Source organism: Canis lupus, chromosome 8 (genome assembly GCF_011100685.1).
Source record: "Canis lupus familiaris isolate Mischka breed German Shepherd chromosome 8, alternate assembly UU_Cfam_GSD_1.0, whole genome shotgun sequence".
Taxonomy (NCBI): domain Eukaryota; kingdom Metazoa; phylum Chordata; class Mammalia; order Carnivora; family Canidae; genus Canis; species Canis lupus.
In genome coordinates, this window is record NC_049229.1 from 34,013,821 (window position 1) to 34,029,041 (window position 15,221).

General features: G+C 35.1%; 1 protein-coding gene and 1 pseudogene across 4 annotated transcripts in view; both read left to right on the forward strand.

The window, feature by feature from the left end:
* The window catches only part of ARID4A (AT-rich interaction domain 4A), a 68,112-nt gene extending 55,634 nt beyond the window's left edge, over nucleotides 1–12,478 (forward strand). For 3 of the 4 annotated variants that reach the window (XM_038544824.1, XM_038544826.1, XM_038544825.1), the window contains exons 20-24: nucleotides 458–1,591; nucleotides 2,280–2,384; nucleotides 5,917–6,123; nucleotides 6,732–6,878; nucleotides 10,616–12,478. In XM_038544824.1, the coding sequence (XP_038400752.1) occupies nucleotides 458–1,591; nucleotides 2,280–2,384; nucleotides 5,917–6,123; nucleotides 6,732–6,878; nucleotides 10,616–10,719 (1,697 nt within the window). In that variant the 3' untranslated portion in view covers nucleotides 10,720–12,478. Of the gene's footprint in view, nucleotides 1–457; nucleotides 1,592–2,279; nucleotides 2,385–5,916; nucleotides 6,124–6,731; nucleotides 6,879–8,173; nucleotides 9,292–10,615 lie in introns of all 4 variants that reach the window. The other variant, XR_005363313.1, reaches the window with a different exon arrangement.
* Nucleotides 1,839–2,266, forward strand: LOC102154507 (annotated as a pseudogene).
* Nucleotides 12,479–15,221: the final 2,743 nt, after the last annotated feature.

Sequence of the window (15,221 nt, forward strand, 5' to 3'; positions counted from 1 at the left end):
CATGTAGTGGGAGGAGCAGAAGAAGAGAGAGAATCCCAAGCAGACTCCCTGCTGAGTGTGGTTCTCAGTGTGTGTGGGGGCGCTTAATCTCATGACCCCAAGACCAAGGTCATGATCTGATCCAAAATCAAGGGTGGGACACTCAACTGACTAAGCCACTCATGTGGCTCAGTCCTTTGATTTTTCTAAGGATAACTATCACCTAAATATGATACTAGTGAAAAATGCAAAATAGCTCTTTTATAGAATTGAGACAGTAATATTTTCAATGTATTTTTACATGGAGTTTGACATACCCCCCACTCCCATTTTTGGCACAAATGTATGATTTATCAGAAATTTCTACAGGGAGGTATTCAGAGGTACATGATTAAGAGTTCTCTTCGGTAGAATTTTTATTCTAAAATTACATTGGTAATTCAAAACCTGTGTAATGTAATTTTTTTTTTTTTTGCAGACTCTTGCTCATCTGATAGTGAAACAGAAGACCTTTTAGAAAAGAATTTGATGAATGAAGAACTTTCTCCTGATATTAAAGAACTAGAAAAAAATGAGAATTTAAATGATGATAAACTAGATGAAGAAAATCCAAAGATTGCTGCACATATTTTAAAAGAAAATGAAAGGACGCAAATGCAGCCTTTAGAAACACTGAATTTAGAAGTTGGAGAGAATGAACAAATAGTACAGATTTTTGGAAATAAAGTGGAACATGTAGAAGAAGTTAAGAAAGAAGCTGAAAAGTCTCCCAAAGGAAAGGGAAGACGAAGCAAAACAAAAGATCTTTCTTTAGAACTTATAAAGATTTCATCGTTTAGCCAAGATGAAGCAGGAAGTGAACCTCATATAGAAGCTCAAAGTCTAGAATTTTCTTCGTTAGACAGTAAAAACTTTTCTTCTACTACCGAAGATGACACTGACCAATGTGCGAAAGAAAAAAAGCTGAAACGGAAAATACTGGGACAGTCATCACCAGAGAAAAAAATAAGAATTGAGAATGGAATGGAAATGACAAACAGCATCTCTCAAGAAAAGACCAGTGACTGTGTTGCATCTGAGGGAATGAAAAATTTAAATTTTGAACAACATTTTGAAATAGAAAATGAAGGAATGCCATCATTAATTGCAGAGTCAAGCCAACGCATTCAAGAATTAACTAGTGAAAAATTTGACAGTCCGGCTGAAGAAACTGTAAATACTCCACTGAAAGAAGAGGAGGATGCAATGCCTCTGATTGGGCCTGAGACTCTGGTTTGCCATGAGGTCGATTTGGATGATCTGGATGAGAAGGAGAAGAGCAGCATTGAAGATGTGGTGGTGGAAAGCTCTGAGTCTAACTCTCTTGTTTCTGTGCCGCCAGCCCTCCCTCCCGTAGTACAGCATAGTTTTTCAGTGGCTTCACCACTAACCCTCAGCCAGGATGAGTCTCGGAGTATAAAAAGTGAGAGTGACATAACCATTGAAGTTGAGAGCATTGCTGAAGAATCTCAAGAAGGTCTCTGTGAGAGGGAATCAGCAAACGGGTTTGAAGCTAGTGTTGCCTCCAGTACCTGTAGTCTGATTGTTCAAGAAAGAGAGAACAGAGAGAAGGGTAAGGACTTTCTTGGAAGAATATCAGCCTCGTATGTTCAACCCTCAAATTAGTAAGTTAAGAATTTTAGGAAATCCTGAGCTAAAAAGTTCCCTCCCTTCTCCCCTTCCTCATATTCATTCTTTCCTTTCTACCGCCCCCTCTCCCTTAAAAAAAAAAAGATGTATATATAGAAATACAAGTGGAGTAGACAGGTGCATAATTACAGCTGTTCTTGCCATGGCAGAGACTCAAGAGCAGAGTATGAACTGAGGTAGCTGGAGTTGTGGCAGAACAAGAGTTTAGGAAGTTTCTTCTCCTCTCTGACTCAGTTTTAGTTGAAAGGAGTTCAGCTGAAACTGTAACCAAAGGAGGCCTTATCCTTCCAGAAAAATCTCAAGGAGAAGTATTGCAAGCAGCAGTAGTAGTTAGCATGAAAGTTGGAGATAAAAGTTCTTCTCCCAGAATATGGAGGCACCCAAGTTGTTCCAGATAACAAGGATTATTTTTTATTTAGAGATGGTGACATTCTCAGAAAGTATGTAGACTGAATAAATCGTTATTGAAATGGCATCATGTGAAGGTGCCCATTCTACTGAAGTTGTGAAATCTTTCATCATGTAAATAATTTCCATATCTCCCTTTAATAAACTAACCATATCCAAAATAGATACATATTTTTTAAGTTGTCTCTTTTCCCTTGTTTTAGGTCAGAAAAGGCCAAGTGAGGGAAATAGTGGGTTAGTGGCAAAAAAGCAAAAGCGTACCCCAAAGCGAACGAGTGCTGTAGCCAAAAGTGAAAAGAACGGAACAGGTAGGTGCTTTCCAATGCTGGCTTTAGCATAATGCTAATATTTTCAGCATTTTGTTGGCTTCATCATTTGTGTCAGTTTAAAAATAAATTTGGTTTAGGGATGTCTGGCTGGCTTACTTGGTAGATACGTGACTCTTAATCTCAAGACTTGTGAGTTCAAGCCCCATGTTGGGGGGTAGAATTTATTTAATAATTGTTTTGTAATGTTTGATTTATTATGTTCTGGAAATAGCAATTTTTCCACTAATTTTTAATCTGAAGAGGCTTGCCAATTTTATTTAGAGCTGAGATAGCTGTTTTTAATGCTTATTTCATTTGTATTTCTTATGTAAAGTGATTTAATATTGAGGAATGTATTTGAGAATCTTGAATAATAGGAAAGTAATATTTGCTCTAGTGGTAAAAGCAGATTAAGTTTACATTTCTGAGTGGAATGGTTTAATCTAGAAAAGCTGATTTCTGAATAGTATGGTATTTTTAAAACAGGCAAATAATAAAATTCTTATGGAAACAAACAAGGAACTTAGTAAAATCAGTATGAATTAGATTACATGAGAAAGACTTCTGTACAATAAGGAATAAAATTAAATCGTAGAACATAATAGAAATAAACATCATTAATTTTGACAAAGTTTTATCTCCAAAACATGCCTTCATACAAGTCTGAATGGAAAATTCTAGGTTACAGTAGATACATATCCCATGGAGGGAGCATGTAATATATACAAGATAAAAGGCATTTCAAAGCAAAACCTTTGAACCATATATGAAGTTCTCAGTAGTCACATGTGGCCAGTGGCTGGACAATACAGATGTAGAGTATAGAGGAGGAATGATGGGAAATGAGGATAGAGAAGCAGTAGGAATTATCAACAGCAACTAAATAATATCCTAGTGTTTGGCAGATACGTTTGTCAAACGATCAAAGTGAACATCACCAGTAATGTGACAAATGGAAATCACGTACTATCACAGCAGCACATCTGTGACATTCCTGTCGAAGATTCATAAACCGAATATGATCATGAGGAACCATCAACAAATTCAAACTGAAGGATATTCTATAAAATAACTGGTCTGTAGTTTAAGAAATTGCAAAGATCATGAAAGTCAAAGAGAAACCATTTCAGATTAAAGGAGACTTATGAGACATGACAGTTAAATGCAGTATAGGATTCTGATTTGAATCCTCTTGCTACAAAAGACATTATTGGGACAAGTAGAGAGGATTAGGTGATAATATGTTTGTGCTCATTTTCTGATTGTGATTGTTGTATTATAGTTCTCTGTGTGGTAGTTTTAAAAACATACCTACAGATCTTTTGATACTCTCCCCTTCAAGAGGCAAAGTGTAATTGCCTCCCCTTAAGTATGGGCTGAATGAAGTGCTAGAGTATGACTTCAGAGAATAGGTCATAAAAGGTACTGCAGGTTCTTCCTTGCTCTCCCTTAAATTGCTTGGTCTGGGGAAAGCTAGCAGCCAAGGCCTGAGGACACAGCAGTCTGTGTTCTACCTGGTAAGGAACTGAGGCCTCCTGCCAGAAGCCATTTGAGTGAACCATCTTGGAAATATAGCCATCAGCTCCAGTTAAGTCTTCAGAGACCACAGCATCAGCTAAAACCTTGACTGCAATATCCCAAGATTCCCTGAGCCAGACCCCAGTACTCAGATACTGTGAGATACTAAACATTTGTAGTTTTAAACTAAGTTTGGGGCCAGTTTGCAGATAACTAACACAAAGAGAACGTTCTTGTTTGTAGGAAACGACACTGAAGTACTCAAGTATGGCTGGGCAGCTTAACCTTCAGATGGGTCAGAAAAACATTTTTTGGCAACTGTTCTATAAATTTGAAGATTGCCTAAAAAGTTAAAAAGATTAAAAAGGAAGAAAGAAATTGTCAGTTTTACTCTGGGGACAATATTTGGCTGAATATTTGGCAAGGAGAAATGAATTAAAAGAGATGGGAAGTGAAATCACTAGGATTCAGTTATTATTAGTTACATATGAGGAACTGGTTAACGGACATATGGGATACAGGAGTAGCAGCAGATTGTTGGAAGAGTAATTTAGGGAATATGGAGCTAGAGGTACCCAGTATTAGGGGAATAGGGGCCTGGAGCTTAGAAGAGTCTGTTCTTAGAAGGTGGTTGTGTGAAGGATTGCAAGATGAGATTGCTATGGGAGAGATGAGATGAAAAGGAAAAACCAAGAGTAGAATTCTGTGAGAGATCTCTTTATGTGGGTACTGACTGATCAGTGGGCACTGATCAGTGGACTATGTGGGCACAGATCAAATCACTAAACACTAGTGGGTTTGAATACAAAAGAAGTTTTGAATGCTATAGAATATACGATAGGATTAAAATACATTCACTGAATTTGGTGAATTGTAAATGTTTGGACTCTAACAAGAGCACAGGAATGTGATTAGAAGGTGTGGAAATCAGGATAACAAAGAATTTCTTTCAAGAAATTTCACTCTAAAGAGAAGGAAAGAGGTGCCAAATAAAAGGGGAGGTTTTCCTCCTTTTCCCTCCCTCCCTCGGGGTAGGAAAGATATAAGCATGTTGGTAGACCTGGGAAAAGAAGTTGAAGATAAAAGAAGATAGATAACCAATATTGGGATATTCCAGAGGAGCAGTGAGTGGATGGTTTTAAGAGTATAGCTGAAAAGATTAGTCTTCAAAAACATTCTCCTTTCTGAGCTGCTTGCAAATGTTAATAAAGACAGATAGATACAGATAGAGGAGGGGCTAGAAATTGTGTGTAACACTCAAGTTTGCTTTTTCAGTAGAAGGCAAGGTTGGCTTTTGAGAGTAAGCAAGTAGGGTGGAAATAGGGTATAAGAGATTGGGAAAAAAAAAAAGTAAAACAATTCTGATTTGTTATGAAGTGAAAAGCAAGACCATATCTAAGTACAAATTTGGTGAAGTACTATTTAGTCACTTTTGTTCTTATAAGCTTTATAAGAATCTTATAAACTTAAAATTCTTACAAATTTACAAACTTTAGCTCATTCTTTTTAGCAAAGTAATGAATAATATATTTGACCCTTGAACAGCATGGGTTTAAATTGTGCGGATCCACTTATACACATATTTTTACAGTACTGCAAATGTCTTTTCTCTTATGATTTTCTAACATTTTCTTTTCTGTAGCTTACTTTATTATAAGAATACAATCTATAATGTTGTGTAGAACATACACAATATGCTTAATCAACTTTGTTATCTGTAAGGCTTCTGGTCAACAGTAAGCTATTAGTAATTAAGTTTTTGGGGAGTCAAAAGTAAATGCAGATTTTTGATTGCATAGAGGTCAGTGCCCCTAACCGCGATGTTGTTCAAAAATCAGCTATATGTAATGTTTAACCATTTTCCTATTGGTGGGCATATAGATTTCCATTTCTTTATTGTTAAGAAATTTGTTCATTTGTACCAAAAAAGTGTAATAATAGCTGGGTCTGCTGCATTTTGATATTTGAGATTTTTGTCATTTATAATCTCTGAATCAATGTTTTCTTATTATAGGACAAAGCAGTGATAGTGAAGATCTTCCTGTCCTAGACAATTCAAGTAAATGTACACCAGTAAAGCATCTTAGTGTGTCTAAGCCACAGAAGCTTGCACGATCTCCTGCAAGAATTTCCCCTCACATCAAAGATGGAGAAAAAGATAAACACAGGGAAAAACATCCAAATTCATCCCCTAGGACATATAAATGGAGCTTTCAACTCAGTAAGTAGCTTTAGAAAACTTGAATGTATTTTGTAAAATGGTATGTCAAAATAAGAAATAGTAATTACCAAATTCACTTATGTTGGCTTCCAAACACTATCTTATCAATAATCATTACTTATCATCTTAAGTCCAAATCCATATCTTTTCATAATACTAACCTGATAAATATTAACTAGAGAAAGATCTTTAGTAATGAAATAAGATGTGTGATGTACATATATCAATGAAACTGAAATACCCTTTCTAGTACTAACAGCCGGAAATAACCAATGAATGAAAAAATCATCAGTTCAAAGAAACTATTTGGATAAATAACTACAATTATAGATCAGGGTCGTTGTGTATTGATGTTTTCCTGTGTTTTTCTGATCATTTAAGTAATACATTATTAATACATATTTATTATAAAAAATTTGGGGTATATATAGGAATCTTATTCATGAATTTAATTAAGGTCATCCCTTATTGATTTTAATTAATTAATAAGGAAAGTTTTAAATAAACCAAAGCTTTTAATGATTTAGAAGTTGGAGTTTTGATAGAACTGCCATCTTTTCTCAGGTAATTATTTTAAAAACCTAATTAACCTTTCTTTTCCTTTTTAGATGAATTAGATAATATGAACAGTACAGAGCGAATCTCTTTTCTCCAAGAAAAATTACAGGAAATCAGAAAATATTACATGTCTTTGAAGTCTGAAGTTGCAACCATAGACAGGAGGAGAAAAAGATTAAAAAAGAAAGACAGAGAAGGTAATTTGAGTTTAATTTTTCTTTCCCATGTTTCAAATATATTCTGTTTTTAGAAGATTTAGGTTATTCTTTGAATATAGTACATATTTATTAACTGTTCTTAGATTTCTAGTGTTACCTTCTTTGTGATATTGTTGAAATGAGGTCAACAACTGAATCAGGAGGAAACTCTTGAAAAGGACTATGAACTGTTTTACAAAATGTGTGATTTTGTTAAATGTCGTAGGTTCTCAAGAAGAGTTACTCCCTCTGAAATTCACTTTTTGCTCAAATGTTTACTGGCTACCTATTAACAGGCACTATGTTTGTTATTATGAGATTCACCAAAATTAATGAGCATATGGTTTATTCTCAAAGTGATTTTCTGTCGGCAATCATAAATTATTTCCTAAGGAGCTCAACAACATTAATGCATTCATACTATGCACTAGGCCCTCTTCCAGGTGGTAGAAATAGAGAGATGAATGAGATATGGACCTTGATCTCAAAGATATTAACTTCTAGCAGGAGGGTATGTTATGAGGGCCCCAAGAGTGATACTATCAAGTATAGGAGTTGGTGGAAGGAGAGATTACTTTGGATTAATCATGAAGAAAGAGTAATGTCTGACTTAGACCTTAAAACTATGTAGGATTGACTTAGTTAAACTTAGTTTAAACTAAGTTTAAACTTTGGATTAATCATGAAGAGAGAGTAGTGTCTGACTTAGACCTTAAAACTATGTAGGATTGACTTAGTTAAACATTGCTATGTTCACAGCTACCCCATCTCCAAGCCCCACATAAAATAACAGGAAAGAAAATGAAAAGCCCTGTACCCACAAGAATAAGATAATGGGATAGCAGATCACAGTAGATAAGAAATGTCAATAGAAAAAAAAATGTCAATAGATTCTCTCTTGGAAGCTGAGGAGGAGATGGGCTACTTAGCAGAATGCAAAAACCTAATAAGCTCATTTATCCTTGCATTGGGACAAAACAAGAAATGAGCCAGTCCATACCACATCACTTTAGCTCTGAAAGCAAGGATATAGGTGAGGCTAAAAATGGAGATTGGTTGAAAATGGAAGGAGAAATTGGATCCTTTTGCCCCATCCTGTGATACAAACTACCTTCTTCTGCAACTCTAGCAGAAAATAGAAAATTAACTTATTGGAGGGAGAGGAGAATGAATAGGCTAATAGACTCAGGGACACCAGCTAGAGTTGAAAGTGAGGGTTAAGGGCAAAACCAGAAATAATGAGCCTGAGCAAAAGTTTACAATACTGAATGATAAGACCCCTATCCCTTTTCCAGCTGAAACTCTTATCCTCTTGGCTTCCTGAAAGCTGGCAACTAATAAGCTTATGCTCATTCTTGGGAGGAGACTGAAGGATTCCTCTGGAGAAGCTGGTCAACCCGAGGAACGAACTAACACAGATACCAACATTTAAAGGTTCCTGAACCAAAAAGCAAGATCCTTGCCAATCACTACCTATGTATTGCCCATCATTGAAAAGCTCCTCGTATTTGCACACAGCTTCCAGTTAGCTTTTTTTGCTCCCTTCTTAAATATGGGAGCCACAAGACCGGACAGGGAAGGCTCTACAAAAAAGTTAGAAACCAAAGTAGAAAAAGAATAAAAAGGAACTTCTAAAGAACAATGTACCATACAAAACACCAAACTAAAATTACTATACAGAGATACAGGAAAGATACTACAGTCTTGAAACAAAAATATGATAGTATTGATGCAATTCAGAGACCAGGAAGGACCTCTCAAAAATTAAAAATATGATAGCAGGAATTTTAAAAATGTAATTAGAAGAGATATCAAAGCTAAAGAAATCCCAGTAGATGGTCAAAAAGATAATAGGAAAAAATAACTAAGAGAAGCATAGGATCTGTTGAGATCTAACTTCTGAATCACAGAATTTCTAGAAAAAGAGCACTGAATAAACACAGGAGAAAGTTTTCATCAAGTAGTATTTTAAGAAAAATTTCCAGAAATAAAGGATATGAATTAGAAGATTGAAAGGACTCTCACTGTAACATCTCTAAAGAATGGGGGAGAAAAATCACACCAAAGCACATTGTGAAATTTCAGAACGCTATGGATAACAAGATTCTAAAAATTTACCATGTAAAGAAAGGCGTATCTAAAAAGTAGGTGTCAGGACACCATCAAGTTTCTCATGTCAGATTTCTCAGTGGTAGCACTGGAAACTAGAAGCCAAACTAGAAAGTTCAGACAACATAGGATCCACAAAACAAGGAATCCCACTTAGCAAAGCAATAAAGAAAATGTCAAGTTGATGAATGGAAGCGATAGGATGACCACTGCATAGCAGGCCTAGAGAGCCAACTATTCCAGGAATAGGATGGACAGGAGGGAAGGCCTCCAGAAGAGCTAGCTCTTAAAAAGACAAAAAAAGGTAAAGTATGTGATGGGCTTGCCTATTTTGAAGGGGGTTTTCTGCCTGTTGCAGAGGGTTAGGGGATGAATTTTTGATAAAATGACCTGTATCATATATGATCTTGAATCATTCTAGTCCAAGTCCAGCAGTGTTAATTCCCAGAAATAAGATGGAGCAAATGGAAGATTAGGCTTTCCATGTTTGTACTTTTCTTTAACAACTGAAATAGCAAGAAGTCTTTACAGAGCTTTTAAACATGCAGTCAAATTAATAAATTGAAATTTCTTCAGAGCACCCTGAACTGCTTTAAGTTTCCTATAGGTGATAGGAGTTTCAGACAACTAAAAAGATTGTTTTATTAGTCTTCCCTTTTTTGTTTTAATTTTTTGTAGTATAAAGTGATTTAAAAAGTGAGACCCGCCATGTTAGAATTTGTAGTTAATGAGTTACATGTCACACTGGAGTACACATATACACTGAGATACAAAAATTAAAAATTTAAATAGGAACAAATAGGCAAATGTTGGCAGGAGATAGATGAGCTTTGCAAAGAAAGAAAAAAAAAAAAAAAACAACCCAAATGGCAAAGTTATGAAATGCATAGAGTAGTGACCCTTAATCTGTGTTATGTCCTCCTAGAGAGTTGTTCAAGTCTTATGAGGACTTTTTTCCCTTTTTTTTTTTTTTAAGATTTTATATTTTCTTAAGTAATCTCTATACCCAATGTAGGGCTCAAACTCATAACCTCAAGGGTTGCACCCTCTCCTTCCAGCTGAGCCATCGCAAGCCACCCTGTGAACATTTTCTTCTAATCACTTCCATTCTGATTCCATCATGATTCTGATACCTGACCTAGATAACTGCTGTTGCTTATGGGATGCTGTGTCCATTAGGTCTACTGGGGCAGGAAAAGGGTAGGAAGCTAGTGGATAGCTGGTTATAGGAAATTTTCTGGGATGAGTGAATTCTCTTATAGTCCTAGAACCCAGAGACAAGGATGGAATTTGCTATAGTGAGAATTTAAGCCAGGTTTACCTTGTTTTGGTTTTGGGGTAAGGTGAGTTCCTTCCAGGGATCGTTCAAGTTAGGGTTTAAGAGTTTATCATCTCTTTATATCTTTACATTTTAAGATGCCTTTTTTGAACTGAGTTATTTAACTGATGAGAGACTGATTCCAGTCAATTGAGCCAAACAATTTTTGCTGACAATGTTATTCCTAAATTTAGGCACCATTTAAGAGGATTGCAATTGAAATGAATAATAAGAAATTTATTTCTAATTTGCCAGTGGCTAGGTATCTTTGATAGTTTTTGGGTCTAATGTAGTTGTTTTGATTCTACAGTGTCTCATGCAGGAGCCTCCATGTCATCTGCTTCGTCAGACACTGGGATGAGTCCCTCATCATCATCTCCCCCACAAAATGTACTTGCTGTAGAATGCAGGTGATAAACGTTTTTCTCTGCCTTCCCAGCAGTTTGCTGCCATGGACATAAATCCTAAAACCCTGAAATACAACCACAGAAAGCACTCAACTGGTTTGACATTGCTAAGTATATCCTGTATACCTTTCCAGGCTGGACTGTATCTATTCCCCCCTCTTTTCTTTTTTTCTGTTGCAAAAAGTAAGCTGATTAATAATTGAAGGTTAGGCAGCCTGCCATATTTGTCTATAATTTTTCCTCTTTAATTTGTTTTCATTTTTTGTGAAGATAGAAAAAGGGCACTTAGCAAATCTGAATTTGTATAATAAAGCTTTCAACTGTTATAGAAATCATAGACAAGCAAGTGCACATGAAAAACATCAAAATATTATCCAGCTGAATAGTGACTGCTGCACTTTCACTAAGATGTATTTGAACACTTGGTGAGTAGGGGGTTTATGTTGTGGGTTTTTTTTTTTATTGTTGTTGTTGTTTTTTATTTTTGTGGAAGCACTTGCTATTTAGAACTGCCAAAGTATATGTTCAGCAGTGTGCCCAGGCTTAAAGGTGTAAATGGGACAAAATAAATTGTGAAAGGAAGTGTAGTTGACTGAAAACTACAGTTGTAATAAGTCTTCCACTTTTTATAGGATTTTTGAGCACACAATTATGCAAATATTTTAATGTTTATTAATGTTTACAGTGGAATTGTGAATAAGTTTTCAGTGGACTATCTTATCCCTTGACAAAAATATTTTGTCTTTTTTCTATGTAATTTCAGAGTTTTTATTTTGTTACAAAAAGACAAAAATGAAATATATAACAACAATGAAGTTATTTAACAAGATTTCTAAAGCTGAAAATTTTGTGTAAAATAAGGTATTATCTTGCAACTTGTTAAATATATTTATTCAGACATTGGATGTTGTATTTTTATGTATTTTTTAAAATATTAATAAAATTGAAAAAAAGAAAATTCTAGGTTAATTCACTCTTTGGATGACAATAGCTCTCAGCTGTCCCTTTTACAGGAGGTTGCATCCAGTAGCTTTGCCTGTGTTGAAGGGAGTCTGTCTCAGTCCTTCAAACAGTATAGAACTATAAATGGGCATCTGGATCATTAAAGTATGTCCTCGTTTAGAAACTTTGGCAGTCCTAGTATTTAAACTGTTTTGAGGATCAAATTTTTGGTTGCCCTTAAGATACTTTGTCATAGTTTTTTGTTTGCTATACTGCCGAATAAATTTCTATCTCCCAAAGTTGAGATGCAACAACTAAGTAAAGCAACTATGTATGCTGTGTCTGTGAATTGTTCCACAGACTGATACGTTTTGTAAATAAGTCCAAAATCATGTATTTAAAGCATTTTTGCCATATACATTATGTAAAAAGGTGATTTTTTAAAATCAGTTTTTAAATTCATGTTTGTACATTGAAAGGGGTTTTTTTTAAACCTCCTTTTCTGTGTTTAATATGCTGTAGAGTAATAACCTAGATGCTCTAGACTGTATATCAGGATCTGATTTACAAGAGCAAAGTCAGAGCCAAACACTAGTGATGGCATAGCATTACTGAAATCATTGTTTCTTAATTTCATTTTACCACATTGTGAACTTGTGATTCAGATTCCTTCCATTTTCGCAGAGAATTAAAAAGAAAAAAGTACTCTTGTAAAATGCACTTTTCTGTCTTTTCTTTGCAAAGCAGAAGTATTTCAATGTAAAATAAAAATGGAGCTCAGTGGGCAGTATTAAGTATTAATAAAGGCCATGTTTTAAACATAGGCTTTATATTTTTAGTTTTCATTTAAGTGATTGTTTTTTTCCCAAGTGCCAGTAACTTACAGTTGGAAAATTAGACTTTGCAAAACAAGCATATTCATCAGTCTTTACAATAAAATATTTCTAGTTCTTAATTATAAAAATGAAAAAAGCGTGTCATTCAAATCCATTTGGAACTAGGAGGCAACCTTAGATTCATATGATCGATATTTTAATGATTTGCTTCATTAGCAATTCAGTAAATGAGATGGTAACTAATTATCAACTTGAATCCATCCCTTCTAATCAATATAAATCTTGTAGTGAAGTATTGGGACCTTTCTACAGAGGGCAAAATTATACTCAATGGGTATATGGACACTTAAAATCCTTTTATTTTTGGAGACAGAATTACAAAAGTGAATACTGACTATTCAAATATTAGGCATATTTTGAATTTAGCAAAATTTTGGATAGTACTTACATGTGACTAAAAAAGTAAAAGTATAAAGACACTCTTCAATATTTAAAGTAGAAGGTCCTATCCATAAAATCAGGTTCTTTGAAGATTATGGAGATTTGTTTCACTGTTCCACTGTGTGCTTTTATTGTTTGTTGTGTTTCTAATTTTCCGGTCCCTCACTAAGAAACATGTTTGTTCTTAGCATTTACATATTATGTCTTCTATGAAGTTGCTTTAAATTATGGAAATCCATATAGGTTAAACTATTAATTTGCTTATATATCTTTCTTATAAGTTTTAAAATATACCTTTCTTATAAGCCCTGTAATTTAACCTGTCAACACTGTGAAAACATTAAGCTATATTCAACCACACATGAAAACTTATTACCGGAATTCATTCATTAACAATTTATCGGTTATCTGCTAAGTGCCAGGCACTGAGCTAAAGGCCCAGAAGTTACAGTAATGAACAGGACAGAAAAAGGTTCCTGTTTTTAGGCAGTGTATATTCTAATGAGGCATATGTTAAATATAACCAATGTGTTTCTTAACCACAGGTGTGACAAACATACTGAGTTATGGAGTCCATGAGATCACGATACAGCAGCCCAGCCAGGAACTTGGAAGGCAAGGGTGGTCAAGGCAGGCTTTACAGAGAAAGCAACAGTAAAACTGAGCCCCAGTGAGGATAATGAATGGGCTAAACAAAGGAGAGAGATGGGAGAGTAAAATGCTTCCTGGCACATGGGGCTCAGAGGTAATGAGCCAGGGCAAGAATAGACTTGAGGCAGGACGGGCAGGAGCCTGGTCATGCAGAGCCACTCATTTTGTAAACAATTCTTACAACTCATGTATTCAAAGCAGTTTTGCTGCTTTAAATCCAAACACTGCACCTGCCCACCTCTGCCTCTTGTTCCTCTGTTTCCACCACTCTATCCCTACTTGTCCAGAGCCATCTCAGGAGCCACTTTTCCATGAGCCTTTTGCCAACTTACCATCACCATCTCCTTTTATGCTCTGATAGCATTTTCAATCTATTATTTTACTTGATAACTCATCTTGTATTATGTTTACCTATGCATGTGTCTTTCTACCATACTAAGGGTTAGTTCCTTAAGTACTTAGTCATACCCAACAAAGTGCCTGATCCAACATCTAATAATACACAGTAAGATGGTCAAAAACTATGTTGAGAAAAATTACTTTTGAAATGCTATTGTTTGTTTTTTTTACCAGTGATTCTTATGTACAAGCCAGACATGTAGAAGTTGTCTTTGTGGTTCTTTCCAAAAGGTGATAATGATAAAATATAATTTAAAAAGTGAAAAGTAGGGATCCCTGGGTGGCTCAGCAGTTTAGCGCCTGCCTTTGGCCCAGGGCGTGATCCTGGAGACCCAGGATCGAGTCTCATGTCAGGCTCCTGGCATGGAGCCTGCTTCTCCTTCTGCCTTTGTCTCTGCCCCTCTCTCTCTCTCTCTTTCTATGCCTATCATGAATAAATAAATAAAATCTTAAAAAAATAAAAAATAAAAAGTAGACCTGTTAAACTGTCTCATCCCCAACTCAAAGTATTCTTAAACTGATGGGTTTTTTCCCCTCCTTGTTTCTTCTTCCCTCTTCCATTACTCCACATGGTTACACAGATCTTTTTATCCTATTATGAAGACTACAATATGTGATGGCATTCATCATTAGTGGAGGTTGATGGACTCTTAAGATGGAGTCTGCGCTAATGGAGAATTTCTAATATATGCTTAGTGTTTTCACACAGTAGAAATTTTTTTTAGTAATTTATATTTCGTTACAACACCAAATGGTGTTTTCCTTGTTAAGCACAAAAAGCCTTTTTATATATTCATATTAGACCCATTATATCTTAAGTAGAAGGCCAGTGTTCATAATTTTAGAATTTACAGTTAACCTAATTATGAAGCTATCTTCATTTTGTAAACTTTATCACCAAAATTCATTTTGAAAAGTTCTATTGTGAAAAACTTAAAACTTCATGTAAATATAATAAATGATTATTCTGCACAATTGGATTTCTTCTCAAGGCTAAGTTATATTAAACAAGACTGATATAAGAGTCTCACCACTTCATGTTGCCAAATTTGGCAAATAAAAATCCAGGACATCCAGCTAAATTTGAATTTCAGACAGATAATTTTTTTTTTTTAGTATAAGTATGTCCTATATAAAAATTATGTTATTTACATGATACTGAAATTTAACTAGATATCCTGTATTTCACCTGCAAATCTTACAACTAGTTTCTTTTCCACTATATTCCAAGACATATTTA